The sequence below is a fragment of the Neopsephotus bourkii genome, unplaced genomic scaffold (assembly GCF_033783945.1).
Source record: "Neopsephotus bourkii isolate Nb327-2 ecotype Australia unplaced genomic scaffold, CSIRO-AGI_Nbou_v1 NB_2, whole genome shotgun sequence".
NCBI classification, from domain to species: domain Eukaryota; kingdom Metazoa; phylum Chordata; class Aves; order Psittaciformes; family Psittacidae; genus Neopsephotus; species Neopsephotus bourkii.
In genome coordinates, this window is record NW_026900519.1 from 1,384,844 (window position 1) to 1,405,501 (window position 20,658).

Genomic DNA, 20,658 nt, shown 5'->3' on the forward strand with positions numbered 1-20,658 from the left:
GCTCCATCCCTGTTAGTGGTCAAGTCCAGGTTGGATAGAGCCTTGGTCTAGGGTGAAGCATCCCTACTAATGGCAGGGGTTGGAGCTGGATGATCCCATAGTCCTATCCCACCCAACTCACTCCATGATCCTACCTGCAGAGGGATGCTCAGCACCCAGAGCTCTCCCCTCTCCACACCAGGGGCTGCAGAACACCCCTCCTGCTGCCCCTGGCTCAGATGTGTGTGGTGTCCATCCCTCCCCATTACCTGTGTGGAGCGAGGGGCCCCGGCCTCACTGCTGCTTGCACGTGGAGAGCTTGCGGATCTTGCTGCTGGCGGAGCAGGCCTTGCGCGAGGGGTTGGAGGAGGCGCTGGCCCGGCGCTCGCTCTTGCCTTTGGTGCTCAGCTGCCCCGGCTCCGTCCCGTTCATGCACACGGGCTTGGGCAGCCCCCGGCCCCGGCTCTGCCCGTTCTGCGCCGCCGCCTCCTCCTCAGGCACCTGCCCTGCAAGGGAAGAGGGAGGTGAGGCAGCGGGAGGGACCCGGAGCAGCGCCCCGGAGCATCGCCCCTTCCCATCCCATAACCCCGGAGCATTGCACCTTCCTATCCCATCAACCCCTTCCCATCGCCCCTTCCCATCCCATTACCCTGGAGCATCACCGCTTCCCATCCCATCAACCCCTTCCCATCGCCCCTTTCCAACCCATCAACCCCTTCCTATCCCATCAACCCCTTTCCATCACCCCTTCCCATCCCATCACCCAGAAGCATAGCACCTTCCCATCCCATCAACCCCTTCCCATCGCCCCTTTCCAACCCATTGCCCCGGAGCATTGCCCCTTCCCATCCCATCGCCCCTTCCCATCCCATCAACCCCTTCCCATAGCCCCTTCCCATCCCATCACCCTGGAGCATCGCCCCTTCCCATCCCATCGCCCTGGAGCATCGCCCCTTCCCATCCCATCAACCCCTTCCCATCGCCCCTTTCCAACCCATCACCCCAGAGCATCGCCCCTTCCCATCCCATCAACCCCTTCCCATCGCCCCTTTCCAACCCATCGCCCCTTCCCATTCCATCAACCCCTTCCCATCGCCCCTTTCCAACCCATTGCCCCTTCCCATCGCCCCTTCCCATCCCATCAACCCCTTCCCATCGCCCCTTTCCAACACCCTTTCCCCTTCCCATCGCCCCTTCCCATTGCCCCTTCCCATTGCCCCTATCGCTGCTGCTCCGGAGGGGGACACCAGAGCCCAGCTCCAGTGCCTGCAAGGGCAGCACAGCAGGGAGGTGTGAGGAGGGCGCAGAGGCTGCAGCCCTGTTCCCACAGCGCTCCAAAGGGAGAAGGAAACCCGAGGGGCTGGGGGCACCATGGGGGGACCCCCAGTGGGAGAACAGCCTCAAACCAGCGCCGCTCCCCTCCGGACCAGCTCAGTGACTCAGCACACACAGAACCATTCCCAGAGGCATCTCCTGCAATGGGGCCGGGTCCATGCGCTCACCCCCCCTGCCCCAGCACTGCCCTGCTCCCACTGGTGCATCCCCAGCCAGGCAGGGGCCGGTTCCCATCTCCCCCCCCCTCAGCTCCCAGCTCCAGGCGAGGCAATTTCCTTCCAGCAGGAACGTCACGCTCCAGGGCCCTTCAGTTATGACTCAGAGGGGGGAGTGGAAGCGAAGGCTGGAAGACGATTATGGATAATTTTCTTTAAAGGATGCTCAATCCTTTCCCTGCCAAGGCCGAGCGGCGTCATCCGTCCCCACTTGCGCCAGTGATGGCCCCACTGCTCGGAGAGGAGGGGGATGCACACATGGGGATGGGGGGTGGGAGACACCCTCCTCCTCATCAGGGGGGGGTACCCCAGACCCCTGCCTCGCTGCATCCCGCCCTGGCACTGCTGCAGGATCCCATCCTCCATCCCTGCGCTGCACTGACAGACACAGGGCACATCCTCGGTGGGTGAGGAGGGGGACAAGGGGCCATGGAGGACACCTTGTTCCAAGTCACCTTCAGCACCCACCTTCCTCCTGAAGGCCTGAAGCAGGGGAGGCAACAGGAGCCTCATTCACTGGTGCAGAGCAGAGCAAAGCACTGGCACAGGCTCCTCTGATGGCCCCATGGAGCCTGACCCAGGTCCTTCTGCTGCTCACCTGATGCTCCATGTGTGCCCAAGTGTGTCACTGCCATGCACCCCCCACAAACAGGGCTGCAGCTCCCCACCTCGGGCATGGCCTCACCTCCAGGGCTCAGGAAGGCTCAGGAGCATGAAGCAGAACCCAGTTGGACACATCTGGACCTGCTCTATGAGCTGCCCCAGCAGAGCTGGTCACTGCTCCCCTGTAGACCCAGAGCATGGGGCAGGCCGTACCCCCACCTTGTCCTGAGCTCAGGGTCCTTCCTCTTGTCCCCACATCCCAGTGCCCATCTGCAGCGCCTCGGATAACCCCAGTGGAGCAGAGCTGGAGGCTCATCCTTCCCTCCCTCAGCTGAACCCGGGCCAAGCCAATTCCCATTTCTGGCTGGGGAGGGAGAGAAATAACACATCCAAACAGTTCCTCTGCCTTTTGTGCGGCTCTTCCCTCCTCCTGCTCTGCCTCAGCCCAGCTCCCCTCCTCTATTATGGCCACAGCACGGAGGGAGGGCACGAGCTAATTTTACCTCCTCACCAGTGACAGTTGCTGACGTTCAGATTAATGAATGTAAGAACCCAACACGGGCTGAAGTCTTGGCAACTGCCTGCCCACGAGGAAGCCGGTGACCCAGCGCTGGCTGGGGGAACAGTGACATCCATCCCACCTTGCCATTACCGCCTGCTAAAAATACAGGGATAAAAGGAGGCTGCGAGCGGCAATGGGAACGTGCGTGAGCATCCTCACCACCTCTCACAGCTCTTCATGGCTCCATCCAGCTCATTCAGGCACAGAAAAAGGCTTTGTAAGCTAAGGAAGAGCTTTTGGAGTCGCTGTGTTTGTCAGGCACAAACACACGCTCGGGATTTGCAGCTCCAAAGGCATCTCCCCAAGCACCAGCTTTACCTAAAGCCTCCAGTCCTGGCTTTGCTCGACAGCCTCAGACTGAAGCTGAGGGAGCAAAGGATGGAGCCTCTGCAAGGGACCTGTGCTGGGAGCAGGAAGGGGTTAAGGCAAGGAGGATAAAGCAGAGCACAGCCTTCTAAATGTGAAAGGGGCACAGGATGCTTACAGCCATCTACTGCATCTCCCAGAGGAGACCCTTCAGGAGAGGGCCACAGCGCTCCCATGGGATGAGGTGTTGAACACCCCTGAACCAGCACCCTCTGCAGGAGTCTTTAAACAACCCTTTCCCATACAAGCACAGTCCCCAGCCCCTTCTTCCTCTGCAGGATTTAATGTGGTTCCTTCTCCTCCCTCCCCAGCACCCACCTATGAGTCCCTTTACTCCTGCTCTCACTGCCTGGGAGAACCACAACTGAACCCACAGGCACCTACAGGGCTTTGACACTTTCATTGTCATAGGGGGTCTCTGAGATGTAAGAGGGGCCTGGAGCTGAGCGAGTGCAGAGGGATCCTGCAGGAAGACCCCAGTAAAGAGATGAGCATTTACCCTCCACTGTGCTGCATCCATGGCTCCCTCCTCACCCCGCTCCTCCAGGAGCTTCTCAGGAGGGTTCTGCTTCTGGTGAGGGAACTCTGCCCACCACAAAGGCTGAACCTGCAAACTGCACCTTCCTTCCCCATCTCCCTCCTTCCTCTTACCCTTTGTCAGCAGCCTTATTTCAAGGGATCTCTATGAGACCTGGGAACCTCCCTAAGGCAGGGCCCAGCAGTGATGGCTGCACAGGAGCAGCATGAGAACATCCAGCACCCAGGAATCCTCCTCCTGCTCTGGGTGGTTCCCTGGGTGCTCTGAGCTGTGGCTCACATCTGCACTGCTGTGTTTGATGGCTCTCAAGGAATCCACCCTTCATGGACCCATCCAGCTCAGTCTAACACCCGAGGGCTGGGAGGAGGACATGCAGAAGCCACTTTGCTATCTCCCTAAGCCATTAGCAACAACCCAAAGGTTAAACCCCTCAAAAGGCACCAGTTAAACCAAAGTTGTGTCCAGCCCACCCACCCTGGCTAACTAAGGTGGGAAGTGCTGGTTTATGGGGCCACAATTAATCTTTAGGTTTTTAATCCCTCTGAAACAGCACAAATTACACACGAGAATTTAAAACATCTCCCAGTAATTTGCCTGCCATTTCTGAAATGACAGATCTTATTTGGGTTTAAATACTGCTGTTTGCATTAAGGGTATGCTATAGCTGGTAGTGCTGCTCTGGAGATGATCTCCCACTATCAGAGTCACCTGCCTGTGTGGGTACATCCAGCTCACTGGCAGACAGGGCTACTGGGGGAGCACCAGCATGTGCAGCACCCAATCCCAGCACCAAGAGCTCCAGACCCTCAGCAGCAGCTGGGACAGGCAGCTCCATCCTGGGCCGCTGGACACACCACTGCTATGGGGAGTGTGCCCAAGCTTCTGCTTTACTCATCCCATAAAGCAGGCAGCGACGCGGGCTCATCCCCACTGGGGAAGCTAAAAGGAGACAGAACATTTCAACTGGAATTGAGAACAGGGAGGAACACATCTTCTGTCCAAACCCATCTGTGGGGCAGGGCTGCAGGAACAGGGTGGATTTCACCAGTAACCCACTCTGCAAGGGGTCCCAACCATCATGAACCATCTCATTCCAATGCATTGAGCCCCTCTGCTTAAAAATACAAACCCAAAAGCTAAGGAGTGATTCCCTTGCAGAAGGAAGTTATCTGCTTTGGAAACAATGCAACTGTCCTGGAGATAAGGAGGCTCCTGGGGGAAGCAAGGAGATGATCCTGCTCTCTCCAACCACTGCCATTAGTTCAGGCCAAGGGAAGCCCAAGAGGGCAGTGCCTCTGGGGCCTAGGCTAAGCTTCACTCTCCTCTTCTGCACTCACTGTTGGTGGGAGCACAGCTTCCTCTCCAAACAGCTCTCCAGGGCTGCTCAGTGCTCTCCTCTGTCCGCTAAGCCCTGCCTCTGCTTCCTCCTCCTCCTCCTCCTCTGCAGCTGGGAACGCACAGGGAAGCAACAGAGCACTGTTAGAGAGATGCACGAGCTTGTTCTCTACACTGACACCCAGAAAGCAGTAAGGCTCTGCTCTTGGGTTGCCTGAGACAGTCAAGCACTAAGAGCAACAGACCCACTCTCACAGAGGTTATCATCAGGTTCTCCATGGGAGCTTACACACAGACCAACAGTACCTTCTGCCTCTTGAAGCCAGTCTGGAAGGAAAACGCAGCACCAGAGAGGGATGTAAGTGATGCTGGTTATGGATTCTCAAGCCTCATCATTGTGCCCAGGTCCCACTGCCTGTGACGGGGCTCCCAGCCCCAGCACTTTGGCACAAGCATGTCTTGGGCACTTGTGCACAGGCTGTTCCCAGTGAGAGCTCTTGCAGAGGGAAACAGCAAACCCTGACAACAGGAAACACATCTGGCAAGCTCTCATCTCTCCTGTTTCTGCACTTAAAAGGGCCCCATCAATCAAGGACGTGCTCCATGAGCCTTTATAAGAGGATCCCTCCCTTCAGAAGCCTCCACTGAGCTATGAGGAAAGGCCTGGCCCTGATCAGATTCCAGCACACAAGTCCATAGGCTGTAAGAAGGACAGAGCTCTGTGGGTCACCCAGCTGGCACGGGGACATTCCTTCTATTAGAAAGGGTTATAAATTCCCCAGCTGTCACCAGTGAATCAGCACTTGGAAATGGACTGATTCCGCTTTGCTGGGACACCATCATCTTGGCAGCTCCCCCTTGGACCCACCAATGGATGTGCTTGGACCCTGTTGGGGGCTGAGCATCACTCTTGAACTACAGAAGCCAGGGCTCTCCTCATCACAAGGGAAGGTGGGGAGTCCATGAGCTCCCCTACAAATGGCACTTGACACCTGCCCTCCGAACCAACTGAACCAGGCTGGGGCAGTCAATCCACACCTCGTGTCCTGTTGATGGAGGCAGTGAGACAAAGAACCTGCCCTGATCACACAGCACCGCTGTGATGACTAAAACCAAGCAGCTTTTGTCTTTAGCCTTCCCACAGCCATGCTCTTCAGCCCTTACCAGCCCCATGGCCTCCAAGAACAGCTATTTGATTCCCAGCTCTTTGTTAGAGCTGCATGGCTGAAACCACACACCCCCCTGGACTTACTGGTTGGCTCACCTTAAAACAACAGGAAACCCCTAACAAAGGAAGAAGCAAATCTGCAAGCAGAGTTACCAAGGCTGGAGCACAAAAAAGAGCTCAGTGTAAGGGCTACGAGCAGCCTTCTTTCTCCAGATGTGCCATCTCCTCTGAACACTGACTCATTGTAGGGCTCTGCTCCAAAATAACTCAGTCTAGCAAAAGAATTAAATGTGCTAAACAACACTGTCCAGGAGGAGCAGCTATTACTGGATGAAGGAAGGAAATGGGCATATGGGTAATGCACAGGAAGGGGCATCCTGGTTGATCAAATAAAGGATGGAGGCATCCGGAGCATCACAGCTACTCACTAGGTGTGACTCACCCCATAGTAATCAATAGTCTCCTCCGCTGCTGAGAGGATTAGTTGGACCCTGAGGCCTTTCCTGAAAAGCTTGAAATGGATGGAAAACATGCCCTACCCATCCCAGCACCATTCTCTCCTACCTGGTACTGTGAAGTCCTGAGTGTAGATGATATCATCTTCAATGTCATACAAGTCATCATCTTCTTCCTCATTGTAGCCATGCAGATCTTCCAGATAAGGCACCGCCGTCATGCTTCTCCACCGGTCCTTTGTTTCTGGGCTGGGAGGAATGGGCACCAGAGCCTCTGCCTGAGCGTGTTTCTTCCGAAACCAACTGCAAAGAGGCCAAGAGCAGGGGGTCAGCAGCAGAGCTTCACTGCCCCTGAGGCACAGAGAAACCCCTCGCCCCACCAGAGGGACCCATTCCAGCCCAACATTCAAAGGTTCGTTATGGAAACCTTCCTAGATGGTTTTGTGGCACTGCAGGGTTTTTAATGTAGAATGAAAGGGAGGAGGCTCAAGAAAGGTGAGTGTGCTGCTGACAGCACCACAGGGACACTTCCATCTACAAAGAGCAGCTCAGGGCCTGGAAACAGAGCACAGGAACATCTTCCCCATCACCAGCTCGAGCCCAGCCCCTCGAAGAGTCAAACACAGCAGAGATGCTAGAGCGCTGAGATTTACTGTTAAAGCAAGCAGAAGGAACTCCTCTCCTAAAGCTGAGGTTAATCCAGCACAAGACAACAAAGTTGGCAGAATGTCAGTCTAAGGAGAGTGCTATTTCCTCCCGAGCTCCTTTAACAGGCAGCTTCCAACAAGCCCACAGCAGAAACGCTTCTACTTTATCTCTTTATCCCACTTCTGTCTCAAAGGACTTCTATCACTGTTAAACCCAGAGTGCTACCATCTGCCCAGCAAAGGGTATCAGCTCTGAAAGCTGTTCTTAACCAGATCAAGAGGCTAACAGGCATCACATCAGCATCCCAGCAGCCAGCTGGGTGCCCTCTTGCATTCTTATATCATCCTTCTTAGCAGGGGTCCAGGACTGGGCTGTCTCTGGGACATCTGCCAGTGCTGCATGTGGGTACCGAGTTTCCTGGAAGCACTGCTGGAATACTCCATGGAATGCTCTCTTCCGAATGCATGTGGGAACAGAAGTTCCTTCAGACCTGGCTACTTCTAACCTGCCCTTCCAGCCCACACACCCCAACACATCCCACTCCCTTCCCTGAGCCAGCCAGGTTTTATCACTCCAGTTCCAAACTCATTTTAGGAAGGAAGGGTTGGATGCCCCTTCTGCACAGGAGAACTGTAAATCTAATGTCATTCTAGTCTTACATTGCTTTGACATTGCCTGAAAAAACAGTGGCATTCTCACAAAACTATCCAGCCAAAGCAAAGAGTTAGGAGATGAAAATGCAGCTACTGGGACAGATCCACCTGGATTCAGAGGAGTGAACCCTCATCCAGGGACCTGCTTCACAATTAGCATCTTCTCTGGAGCAATTGAGTTTTAAAGCTGGGAAGACAGCAGCATCCTGCCACTTGCAGGAGGAAAGAGCAAGGCAGCCCCTCTAGCCTGAAGGTTCAGGAGGAAACGTGTTTTGGTTAATCACATGTCAACGCCATGCAAGGAATCCTGTCCCATCCAGATCCAATGGGTCAGGTTCCACTTCTGGTTCATGAAGAGGCATTACCAGGGCGAAGGGAAAACGTCAGCCCTGCTCCTGGCCCAGCAGGACCAGATTCTGGCCAGCAGTTTTAGCAAGGCCCCTGCCTGGCTTCCTTGGTGATGTGCATGGCACACAGCACTCCTAATCCCATCATTTCATTTCCCTGCCTTGGGAGGCTGCTTTCATCAAGGAAGCAAATGGCAAGATCACCCAGTGCAGGGCAGCAGAGCCAACACAGCCACCGGAGCTGCAGGGATCCAAACTGAACAGCACGGATCTAAGGAGGATGGAGCATCCTGACAAATGAGATCAGAATGACTGCCATTAAAAGGAGCATTTTCAAAGGAGAAAGCCTGGAAGTCTCTCCAGCAACCGGTGTTGTTATTTTGCTGTATTCCAGCTCTGCCTCTTGCTTTCCTTCTGTCCTACTTACCAGGAGAGTAAAAATAGGTTTTTATTAACAGCAAAAACCTGAGTCGCTGTGCTTGAGTCGTAATGATTCCACCCTCTGGGAGGTGATTTCAAACATTTGCATATGCATGTATGGTAATGAGGCTATAGACTGAGGAGAGAAATTCATTGAAGTTCTAAGAGAAATCAAAGCCCTCTTGGAAGGAGCCTCAAGCAATTCTGGATGGAGTATTTCCCAGCAAGCAATCTTCCAGCAGGGACAGACATTCTGCTTTCTGCACCGGTGTTAAATGTTATTAGTGAAGACTTGCTCTTCAGCTAAGGACCACTGGCTCCATCAGACACCCTCATCTGGCTCAGGAAGCTGCTGCCCACTGATGAAGCCAGAACGTGGCCACTCTCCCATCATTCAGTGATGCAGATGAGGTCGAGTCCATCCTCACCCTTCATCACTGATCCTAACCCATGGGCTGGATTAGTGCTGCCTGCAGATAATGCCACTGTTTGTTCCCAGTTTCACAGATGTTTTCTGAGCCAACGACACAAACTCTGCTCTTTTCAAGTCCTGGTACAAGCAAGGTTAAAATAAGCAGCAGTAAGCACAGCTGCAGCTTCCAAACACTCCCAGCTAATTCACTTCCCATTCTAGGTCACAAATACTTCAGTCTGCTTGTTTTGCACAGGGACAATTTGCTCTGAAACCAGATGCCAAGCTGCAGGCCACCACCCTGCCAGCAGGGATGGGTTATGAACAAATCCCCGTCCCTGGCAATGCTCAAGGCCAGCTTGGATGGGGCTTGGAGCAACCTGCTCTAGTGGAAGGTGTCCCTGCCCATAGCAGGGAGTTGGAACTGGGTGAGCTTTAAGGTCCCTTCCAAGCCAACCCAGTCTGTGACTCTATAAAAGCAGTGGGGAGGGTGGTACGGCAGCTCCAGGGCCTCAGGAGGAGACAGGAGCCTGGCAGGTTAAGCTGCACCTCCACTAATGAAAGGTGGAAGGTGGAAGTACCTTCCCTTTCTTGCTATCAACTCTGACAATCGTGTCTACGACTGAACAAATTAAGTGTGACACTCGTGGAGAAGGAAGGCAGGATGGTTGCCTTGGAAACGAGGGACAGAGGTAGAATTCGGCATCCACTCCATCACTCTAAGTGCTGCAGCAGGGTCAGTGAATTAGCTACAAAATGCAGTGTATGAGCATTAAGCCCTTCAGCAAAAGCACAGGGTAGAGGAGATGATGAATGGTCTACAGAGAGCAGGTTGGTAACTCCCTGGCTCTGGGCAGCTTCTCTTCGCTGGCCCATGCTTCCTCCCCAGGGTATGAAATGTTCACAGAGGGGAAGTGAAGAGCTCAGTTTTCCATGCCACAGCATCCTAATCCGATCCTTGTGGGAAGAGCAGGCTTCATGGCTCTTGCACTGTTAGCGAGGGGTCAACTTGTGGCAGTTGATAAACTCCCAGCTGAGAGTTGTTATCCATTGCAGTTCACAGCTCGGAGGCTGCACTGCACGCACCTGATGAGGAGCTCTGAAAAGCCTCTGGAAGCAAAGAGGAGAATGTGGCTTTGTCCTGGATTGAAACCAAGTGCAGAACCATGAGCGTGATGGTTCAGCTATGGAAGGGAAGAGAGGAGAAAGGAGCTGGCAGGTACAACCCTATGCAGTCTCTGCCTACAGCAGTCTTCAGGCAAGGCTGCCCCTGCAGAGGGGGAAAATGTTGGGAGCAGATGACAAGAATAAAGGGAGGAATGGCAGAATTCCCATCACTGGGCCATAGACACATGCCTGCTGCTTCCTGGAGCAGGCCTCAACACTCCTCAGTGTTCCCCTCACCCCCTGCTGAAGCCCTTTATTCCTGATCCCCCAATGACAGCAAGAAACAGCACCTCATGGGAGGGGTTTATCCAGCTCTGGATGGATCCCCAGCACCCAGACACCCACTCTGTGACACTTCCCTTGGGATCACCATTCCCACAGGCCAGGGGAACACGGCCCCTTATCGTTGTGCTCTGGCAGCGCTTGGCTCCACTGCCCAGGACCCAGCTGGTTTTCAGGGCACTTTGAGAACCTCCATTGTCCATCAGAGCAAGGCACCAGCCCCAGCAGTTCAAAGGCAGGAAAGGAGACTTGCAGCAGCACGGGAAGGCACTGGGTAATTCTGGTTCGAGGCAGTATCCATCCCAGCAGGGCAGCCTGGGGAAGGCGCTTGATGTTTCTATAGCCTAGTTCCTGTGCCTTAACACATGCTTTTGTGGGAGGAGTGTAGAGAAACCTAAAATCATTAATGACTATTGCTCCCACACACACACATGAAATCTAAGGATTCTAGAAAGGAACCCTTTTCTTACTGAAATGCTTTTCCAAAACCCCTCTGAGGATCCCCAATGGCTCCTGCTGTCTTCCCACTGCTTTGTGTGCTTCAAAAACACACCAGGGTCAGCTTAAGCAGAAGGGCTAAGCATCCCTCTATTTAAAGAAAACCAGGAGAACCGAACACTGGATCCTTTAGCACAATGCTCCTCCACAGAAAGGAGACGGACAGGCACATCCAAGCTCTGCTGGGTTTGATGTCATTATTAGGATGCCACAGCAGGAGGAAGGAGGCAATTACTAACAGGGGAGAAAAGCCTGTTAAGAAGCACTGGTTAAGCTCACAGCAAACTAATAAGGGGCTAAGCCTTGGAAATGTTCCTGTGTTTGCAGGTAGAGCCTTTCCTCAGCCTCTCTCAGGGCTATGAGATGAAAAGCCTCCTCAGAGCAGCTCTGCCTAAGGAGAAGGCTGACTGGGCACAGGAATCAGTGGGATCTGCATCTGCCCCCATACCAGAAGCTTGCTCTAGTTTCTCTGGCTTTGTAAAGGCAGGCAGGGTCTCTAGAGAAGCCTCTTTGCTTCCAGCTGAGCAGAGCTGACACAGAAACTCACTGCCACGTGGGAGAGGTATAAATGAAGCCCACAGGGCTGGTAAGTGGCTCAAATAGCCAGCAGGTACATGCGAGAACCAGCTATGCTGCCTCAGGCTGAGGGGCAGCTCACCCACAGCATCTACAGGAAAGAAAGTGTTTCTAAACCACCCAGTAATGCACTGCTGGACTTAATTCCCAGTGCTTATTGACAAAGCATTGGGGGGACTGTGTGGAAGCTACTCACCACCCTGCACCAGCTGTAATGAACAGAACTACTTCACTGGGAAGTACAACAGTGCTTTGCTGTCTGGCTTGAAGCACTCCAGTCCTCAGTGGTGGAGGGGAATGGTCAGGAACAGCATGAGCTTTTGTTTCCAAGGACAGCTCTATAGGTGCTTTAAGTGCTGCGCAGCGTTTCAGAGGCCAGCCCCAAGCAGTGTCTCATGTGCACAGCAGAGGAGGCTTGGAAAGCAAATGTGTGCTCCCATGCCCTCCCAGACTCAGAGGAACGAGTGCACAGCTCCTGGCTACTGGTAACAGTTGGCCTGGCTTAACTGACTGCCCAGGCTACACAAGACCTGCCTCCTGCCTTGGACCCTCACCAGGGGAAGGGAGCAGTGGCTCCCCTGTGGGCCACCAGCACAGTTCAAACCTGGCTGGTTTTCCTCCCAGGTGCTTCCCATGCCATGAGCTCTACCAGGGACCAGGAGCTGGCACCACATGGTGACCATAGGCGGTGGTTTTCCACAGACACACCAAGAAAACGGGGCTCTTCCTGCCTGCAGGAAGCACGCTGGAGGCCATCGCCTCCCAGAGCCTTGTTTTTCCAAGGTTCCCAAAAGCTTCCTGGGAAGCTGGCAGGCAGGAGCCCTGCTGAGCAGCTGTGGTCCGAGCAGCTCTGCCTGTCCTCAGAAGCACTTCCTATTCAAGAGAGCAGATAAGCTCCTGCAGCCTCCGCAGTGAAGCATCCTTCTGATGCTTTTTGTTCTTGTACTTTTATCCGCCCAGGAAATCTCTGCTCCGAGGCAGCACGTTCAAACAGATCTTCAAGGAAAAAAAAAAGGCCTCAGAGATAACAGGGCCCCTTTCTCCCCCCAGACAATGCCAAGGAGAAAGGGGGAGGGAGGAGGATGACATTAAAGAGAAGGAAAAAAATAAATTCCTATTGTCCTGGAATGCTTCTGCACATCCTGATTCCATATGGAGCAAATAGCGAGGGCTATTTCTGTCACCAGACTGCCCAGAACACCAGAACTAACACACATTACTAAACAGTCCTAGTTCAATAACCCAGCTTTAAGGAACCCCTGTTCTTCTGCTCCATTAGCACTATCCAGAGCCCTTAATTACCAAGAACCAGTCACACTGGAAGCAGATTTCCAACATATTCATTATTTACTGGTTAGCAATTCAAATGCTTGCACCGGATGCTCTAATAGGAGGGAAAAAAGCCAAGTGAAGGTTGCCAGAGCTCCAGCAGAGCTAGAGGAAGGATATCTAGTGACTTCCATGTGTCTGCTGTCAAAAGGAAAAATGAGTTGAGAGCAATAGCACAGGTACATTAGCATAAGAAGCAGAAAGAGAATGACTAATAGGAAGAAGCTGAACACTCACTTGTGCTGCCTTATCTGCTGTATTGAAAATCTCTTGGCTGGGTCGTATTCAAGCATCCCTGAAAAGAAGGAAAAAAAGTCCAGGTGTGATCACAGATGCTCTCAGCCAAGTTGAAGACAGGAAGCATAAAGCTCTGCCCTTCCCTCCCACCTCCCTCCCCAACAGCCACTGGGGTGTCCAGTCCTCCTGGCAGCTTAGGGAGCCTTTACATCCAGGAAGAACCTGCTGCTTGGGTCACGGGAAGCTCAGCACAGCATCCCCACTCCATTGCTGACTACCTGCTTGAGGCTGTTCCTCAGTTTCCCCACCTGCAAAGTGGATACGACCTTTCCCTCCTTCACCCTGCAGGGGCAGCAGCTTGCACAGCCCTGGATCATGCATCCAAGCGTGTCTTCAGGCAAAGAACATCAAGACTTTGCATTTCACAGCAAATGCTACTGAACTCTCTCCATGGAAGGGCCAAAGCCTGAGGCACAGCATACATCCAGTTGCTCAGCATCCCAGAAACTCCAGGCTAGTGAAATTCTATTGTGGAAGTAGAGAGAATAATCTACTGTCCCTCCTTTTGGCCCAGCCCAGAGGCTGATTTCTGGCATCGCCTGCAAAGGTAACTGGGGAGGGGGTAAGAAGAGGATAGAGAGGAAGCATAGCTCTCTAGGAGAGAGGGAGGTGGATTCCTTCAACAGACCCACAGGATGCTCCAATACCTGTTGAAAGCTCCACAACTCAACAGAAGGAAGCAGCAGATTTTGCCATATTCTTCAGAAACCAGCCATTGGTACCTAACACATCCATGCAGCAGCACCCGAGCCATTCCCCAATGAAGGGTCCAAGAACACTTTCCTCTAAACCAACATTAACCAAGTCTCACTGCTGCACATTACAAGGAGTTTTGCTTTCACTGGATGATACCCCCCTTGTTGCTCTTGCAGCACCAGCGCTGCTGTGAAGTGGTGAAGCAGGAAGCATGAAGAGGATGGGACAGAGGGGAGAGAACAGGAGGACTCCATCTCCAGCAATAAGAAAGGCTACGAAGCACAGCTGATTGTTAAACAGGAGCTAGAGAAGGTCAAGGGCATCACAGGCATCTGGCCTCATGAACTCAAGGCACTCGAGTCTTTAGAGCACACCGGAAACTTAAGACTTGCCCTGCTGAGACCACAGGAGCCACCACGCAGCTACATCAGAGTTACACAGCTGAGCAGGAATGGAGCCACAGCAACAGCAACCTGCTCGAGGGCTGGCAGCCTCCTGAGCAGCTCCTTCTCTCTGCTATCTTCTCTCCTGAGCAGGCTAAAGCCAGCCCAGGCTGCAGCTACAGACCACAGCCATATGTGGCAGCAGTGCCCTGTGCTCCAGCATGTCCCCCAGCAGACCCTACAGCCGTCTTGGAGGCTGCAAGGGACCCTGCAGATCACCTAGTGCAAACCTCCTGCTTGAAGCAAGGCTCTGTTTGCCCAAGGCTGTGTCCAGTGGGGTGTGGAATGACTCTGAGGATGGAAACTACAAGCCCTCAATGCAACCTGCTCAGCCCCCCTTGCAGTAAAGGAGTTTTCTCACGTGCCAGTGGAACTTCTCACCTCATAAGAAATAATAATTGAAAGATGAGATGGGAAGGTGGTTCAGAGTTAAAAAAAAATCCCCCACCTAATTAAATAACCTATTAATAACCTATTCCTAAGATCATTAGGCAGTTTCACAGCTGAGCTGCCCAAATGTGTTGGCTTTTTTAAGAAACAGGACTGCAAAGAGACCTTATGTGAAGTTCAGGGGACAGCAAAGCAAGAACTGGCTCAGTTACATCATTCATGGCATCAGAAACAGGTAAGTCAGGAGAGCCCCTCATTTACTGACTTAAAGACCACATCTCAAGGTGCTTTAGGAATCCAGCCTGTTATGATGAATAGCCCCCCAGCAGCACCAGTTACAGACAGCTCCGGTGCAGAGAGCTGTGTTCTCAAGCAAGAAGATAACTAATGAAAAGGAGTATGTATTTAAGGAAAAGGGACCGTATTTTGGGCAATGTTTGGAAGAAAATGGCAAGTCCAATCACTGATAATGTACATTCATGCAGTCAGCTCTGACTCACTCGTGGCAGCGCTGCGGCTGGAGTCCTGTACTGCAAAGAGACTTCCTCAAGACAAAACATCATGTACTATTCACCAGTCATCTCAGAGTGTCTGCCCACAGGAACCACACACTCTCTTCTCCCATTTAGGGGAAGGATTTCCATGCAGTTCATCTGTGAGCAGAGCTGAGACTCTCTGGCATGGGGCGACTCTTCGGGGGATGCCTAACTCGCAACCTGGAAGGATTCACTGTGCCCATACATGGGGCTCTGAGCCCATCACACACCAGCAGCCTCAAAAACCCTTCCAAATCCTGTCAGTGCAATCCAGAAGCTGGAGGCCATGAGCCTGCCCTGACTCCTTACAGGCTCCAGCCCACACACCTCAATCCTTTGGGACAAGGACGTGGCGGAAGAGCCAGTGTTAGCAGACAGCAGGTACATGGCTTGGGAAGTGAGAAATCAGAGAGCAGGAGCTCATGAACCCAGCCTGGGTTTCACTTCAGAGTCTCCAGCTCGGATCAACATTCAAACCAACCAAGAGAAAAGCACTGTAAGTCCAATCTGTGGCAGGAGACAGGGCTTTTCCCCTCTCCTTCATCTGCAAGCACAGCCAAGTTCTGATCAGAAACTCCCTCTGCAGGCAAACCTGGAGCTCTTGATGGAACACGTGGAGGAGTCACTGTGGGATGGGTTACAGACACCAGGGTGCCTGCCCTGTGCTCTGGGGACAACCTGCTCCTGTGGAATTAAAGCACCCACTGTGCCCAGAACACACCCTGTAGCGACAGGTCACACATGAGTGAGAAACCAACCAACCTGGCCCAGGTGCCAAGGGCTGTAGCAGAGTCAAAATCAGGTGTGAACACAGTGACTGCAGCCTCAGAGCTTCCTCCTTCAGTATTAGAAGAGGAGGAAGAAGAGCTGAGCTCTGTCACTGTGCTTGTCCAGAAGCAAACTGTGTATGAGTTGATAAGTCATGTGCTAATGCTGACACAAGAACCTTAAGGCTATTTATAAATGCTTCCACTGACACATTGTTCACAAGGCAGAGCAGCACTGCCCCTTCGCTCCTCTGTCAGGGAAGAGCATAAATAAAGCTTCATCCCTGATTAGGGAGACAGAAAGAAGAGCAGCATCTCAACTAATCCGTTGACATACACTGGCCTGCAAGTCTCTTTATAGGTCAAACACCCCAGAAGCTTAAAAGTCCTCTAAACACTGCTTCCTCTGGCAAGAGGAACAAAGAAACAAAACCAAGCTCAAGGGGCAGAAAAAGCCAAAAGCCACTATAAAAGTAGTCCACAGGAGAACAGCAGGACCTTAAAAGGTGCATTCTAGCGTTCACTTCATGGTACTGTGGTCAACACAGCACTTGGAGCCAGAGAGGAAATAAGCACTTTGCAGCATCCTGAATCCTTCCTCACAATCCCCCCAGAGCAGGCACTTGCAGCACTGCAGAGTGCTTCAAGAGTCTTTTAAAAGCAATGCAAAGGCAAAACCAAGTCTCTAATGAGACGGAGCTGAGCTGTGCGGGTCTGTGCTGCTCACTGAAAGCAGCTGACAGCCATTGACAAGATCTGATCTGCAGGCTCTTGATTCAGCTTCAACCTGCTGCAGAAGCAGCAGGCACCGACCAGGAAACACGGATGTTGTGGAGGAAAAGAGCAAACTAAATAAAGCCTTTGGGTCTTATCACCATAGCTACGTAGTATCAGCACCACAGGGCTCAGCCCCCTCCTGCTGCAGGCGCCCTGGTACCTGCTGGGCTGTGGGATGCTGGGTCACAGAGCAGAAGGAACAGGCAACTCGATGTAATCCATCCTCCACGGATTCACTGAGCACTCCAACCACTAGGAAACGTCAAGAGTAGCAAAGCAGACCCAGGTTTTGCCAGCTTTTACTGTGTGACAGATGCCTACGACCAGAGGAGGGGTAGGAGCATGTTCTCAGGTGGGATGGAAAGAGGACAGGAATGGGAATCTTGAGAGCTTCCCATCATCCTGGAAGAAAGGGTCCAGCTGACAGAGACACAGACAGCTCCTCTGCCTACCAAACACACTCAGCTTGCATCTCTGTGGTGTCTGAACACAGAGGGGAGGATGACAAAGAGCAGCCAGGATGAAGGGAGCAACTCAGACAGGCGTAAGAGCTGGACAAAGGGCATCAGGCACGAGGCTCCTCCATTTACAACGAGGCAGAAGTAGGAAATTCTGACTCCAGGTCCTCTACAGGGGATGGAAAGAGAACTAAAAAGGAGTTGTTCTGCTAATGAAGCATAAGATTTTAAGCTGTCAGTATCCTCAGCACAAGAAAGAGAAACAACTGCCACGCTTCATTTCCCTGGGGGACAGCACTAAGTGCAGAAGAGAGGTTTATCACAAACCTCAAATGGTTTCTGCTGGGCGCTTCAAGAAGCCTGTCCAGACAGACCACTGGACTTCCTCCATTTGGGCAATTCCCAAGCTCATAAAACAGGCCATGTTTTGAGTCAGTGTTCACAGATCAAGCACTACACACGGGTGAGGACATCGCTCCCTGGGGTGCACACAGCAATCGGGAGCGCTGGGCTGTGAGCAGTAGGCACATGAGGCTCAGCAGAACGGCCATGGTACCAGCTGTACTGAGCACAACTGGAAGCTCTGCCTGTGTAATGCACTCTGAAAGCTCTTAGGGCTGGTTCCAGCTTCTTGAAGCACACAGAAACAGCACTGTTCCCAGTCCAGGCTGAGGCCAAAGCTCCATGCAGCCATCAGGAGCAGTGTCCCCATGTGCTGCCTGTGGCATGAGGTGCAGCTGTAAGCTGCTCTGTAACCCTCAAAGGCAACAGCCCCATAAGCATGCAGAGGACAGCACACAACTGGTTGCAGACCTGAGGACAGGGCTGACAGGAGGAAGGGAAACTGCTGTGGTTTGCTCACAGGCCTTCACCCACACCAACCCCATAACCCCGCAGCACAAGCACCAGGAAAATGAACCCAAACCAAGGCAGTGTCAGCCTGTATCTGAGATCTGACCCCTCAAAACTGCTCAAGACCTGTGCCCGTGCTGAGGGATGGGGAGTGTGACCACACAGGGCTGTCCTATGCCGATGGGACTGCAGGAGTGCTGGTTGGGATCTCCCATGTGCTCAGTCCCATCCTACCTGCTGCCAAACAGGCACTGCTGGGCAGCTGCTATGCACAGTGTAGCTGCTGCCCTGACACCTTCCCAAAGCAGAGACTGCTCAACACTAAACCCCAAACTACTGCAGTAAGTGACTGGAGCAAAACAGAACCCAAACAAAAGCCACAACTTTCTCCTTTGACCCAGAAAGTGCTGCTTCTGTTTCTATCACAGCCCTGTGGGCACCAGTCACTTTGCTCACATTACCCTAACTGTAACTCTCAGTTTGGGGGGAAGGAGATGACAGCTGGGACTGAAGCAAGTAAATTCAGAGCAGAGCTGAGGAGGGACAGCAGAGCCTGAGCCCTCAGCACTTGACAGTACAGGAAGCTTGGAAGAGGGATTTCATTGAGTTCTCCCTTGCAAAACCTACATCAATGCTACGATGCCATTTTAAATTTAACCTCTTGTGGGTTTTGTCTTTAGCTGCAACAGCTTCTCAGAGCACACGAATCATGATGCAAGAACCAACTGTACAAGGGGCAGCAACTGCAACTCATGCAGGGCTTAGTGTACCTCAGGAAAATGCTTGTGTTAAAGATGCTTCAAGGTTCCCAAGCACAACCACCCTCTCTAACAGGATCCTGTATCTTCACAGCATACTTGGAATGAAGCTCTCCCCAGCACTATGCAAGCTGTTGCATTTCTAAGTTTCACCCTTGCAGAGCCAGCTGGGAGACTCACCTCTCAATAAGTCTGAGAGTGGAGGACCACAATCCTCTGGAATTGTGTAGTCACCTTTCCCAATGTTTTCAAATAACTTATAGATATTATCCCCTTCAAAGGGGTACAGACCCGTTGTGATGTTGTATCTGTGAAGGCAAAAGGAGAAGCTGTATGAGGAAAAGCACACAGAGCATGCACTTCTACTTTGGGCAATATAACCCCATCCAAAGCAGGGACCACCATGCACCCTCCATCCCTGTTCCCCCCCACCATACAGAATAGCAGCGATGGCAGCAGACAGCACAAGACTGAGCTATGTGGGGCTTTGTCATTTTACTGCAATTGCTGGGTGCTGCACAGGCACTTACAGTGTGACCCCTGCGGACCAGATGTCTACTTTAAAGCCTGAAAAGGTGTCAAGGCCATTGGCAATTTCTGGTGGCTGGAATGCTGGCGACCCTTGGCTCGTTCTGCATGTGTCATCCTCTGCAAACGGATGCAATGCCTGTGGCAGAAGAGACCCATTAGCTTCAAACTTCCAAGGCAAACAAACTGTAACCGTGAGAGAAGCAAAAGGGGAAACCTCTGATACTGAACTGTTGCTTACATGGGACGCTGTGCTGAGTCTACCATGAGAACATGCCACTGCAGCAACTACATGCCAACAGCGACAATCCTCACACCTCTCCTACCCAGCTAAAACAGCCTTTAAATAACAAGAAGGATGAGGTTATGTAGCTCATCACCATCTCACCACGCTTGTGGGCTTTTCTGAGATTGATGTCCTCCTCCGTATGCTTCCCGGATGGAAGTTTTGTGCTGTTATCAACAAAAGTGGCTTGCCAATGGCAATAAATATTCAGAGTCACTCGAGAGCACTCCACAAGTTTAACAGAAGCCCAACTGCACAATAAATCACTTGGCACCACAAAGGTCACCTCCATGCAGATTGTCATGCTTCCCACAGGCTTGACTTTGCTGCAGTTCTCACTTACCTCTGCTACGCCTAAATCGGATATTTTTAGTGTCCCATTGGTTGTTAGCAGGAGGTTCCCCGGTTTGATATCCTTGTGGACAATCCCTTGGCTGTGCAAGTATTCTAAGCCGTCTATAAGCTGACAAAAGTACCTGCAGAAAGAGTTAGAGGAGAAAAAGTTCATGGACTTCCACAGACTGTGAGCTACTGATCACACATAAAACAAAGGAACCAGCTTGTACTCACCCGTGAGCCTGAAATACTGGAAACCTCTTTTCCGGGACACTGTCCAGCATTTCCTGCATCCCACACACACAGTACTCCATCACCATATACGTAAAGGCAGCGTTAAGGAAAGTTCAAGGTCAAACACTTCTCAGTGCAGGCAGAGCACTGTGGCATGCACAGAGGAGGCAAAGCCAGGCCCCTCAGTGAGCCAGGCCAAGGGAAAGCACCCACGTGTATGGGTTCTTATGGCCACCTGTAACTCTTGAGACCATTGAAACAGGAGGTGAACCCAACAGAAGTGAGGTTGGGGATCTCACAAGCATGGCACAAACACAGTAACACTCTGAAGGGGCTGCAAACAGAGTGAGGAACCCTTGGCAGAAGCACCCTGGGCTGCAGGGTATCCTTCAGTACCGTGGCTGCTCTGCAC

At 52.5% G+C, this 20,658-nt stretch overlaps 1 protein-coding gene across 2 annotated transcripts in view; it reads right to left on the reverse strand.

Moving 5' to 3' along the window:
- Positions 1–219: 219 nt before the first annotated feature.
- STK11 (serine/threonine kinase 11) overlaps positions 220–20,658 on the reverse strand; it is a 31,995-nt gene continuing 11,556 nt past the window's right edge. The window contains exons 3-9 of one of the 2 annotated variants that reach the window (XM_061356519.1): positions 20,247–20,336; positions 20,020–20,152; positions 19,393–19,529; positions 19,043–19,170; positions 13,126–13,183; positions 6,666–6,859; positions 220–485 (exon numbers count right to left, since the gene is read on the reverse strand). In XM_061356519.1, the coding sequence (XP_061212503.1) occupies positions 274–485; positions 6,666–6,859; positions 13,126–13,183; positions 19,043–19,170; positions 19,393–19,529; positions 20,020–20,152; positions 20,247–20,336 (952 nt within the window). In that variant the 3' untranslated portion in view covers positions 220–273. Of the gene's footprint in view, positions 486–4,115; positions 5,046–6,665; positions 6,860–13,125; positions 13,184–19,042; positions 19,171–19,392; positions 19,530–20,019; positions 20,153–20,246; positions 20,337–20,658 lie in introns of those variants that run through there. The other variant, XM_061356595.1, reaches the window with a different exon arrangement.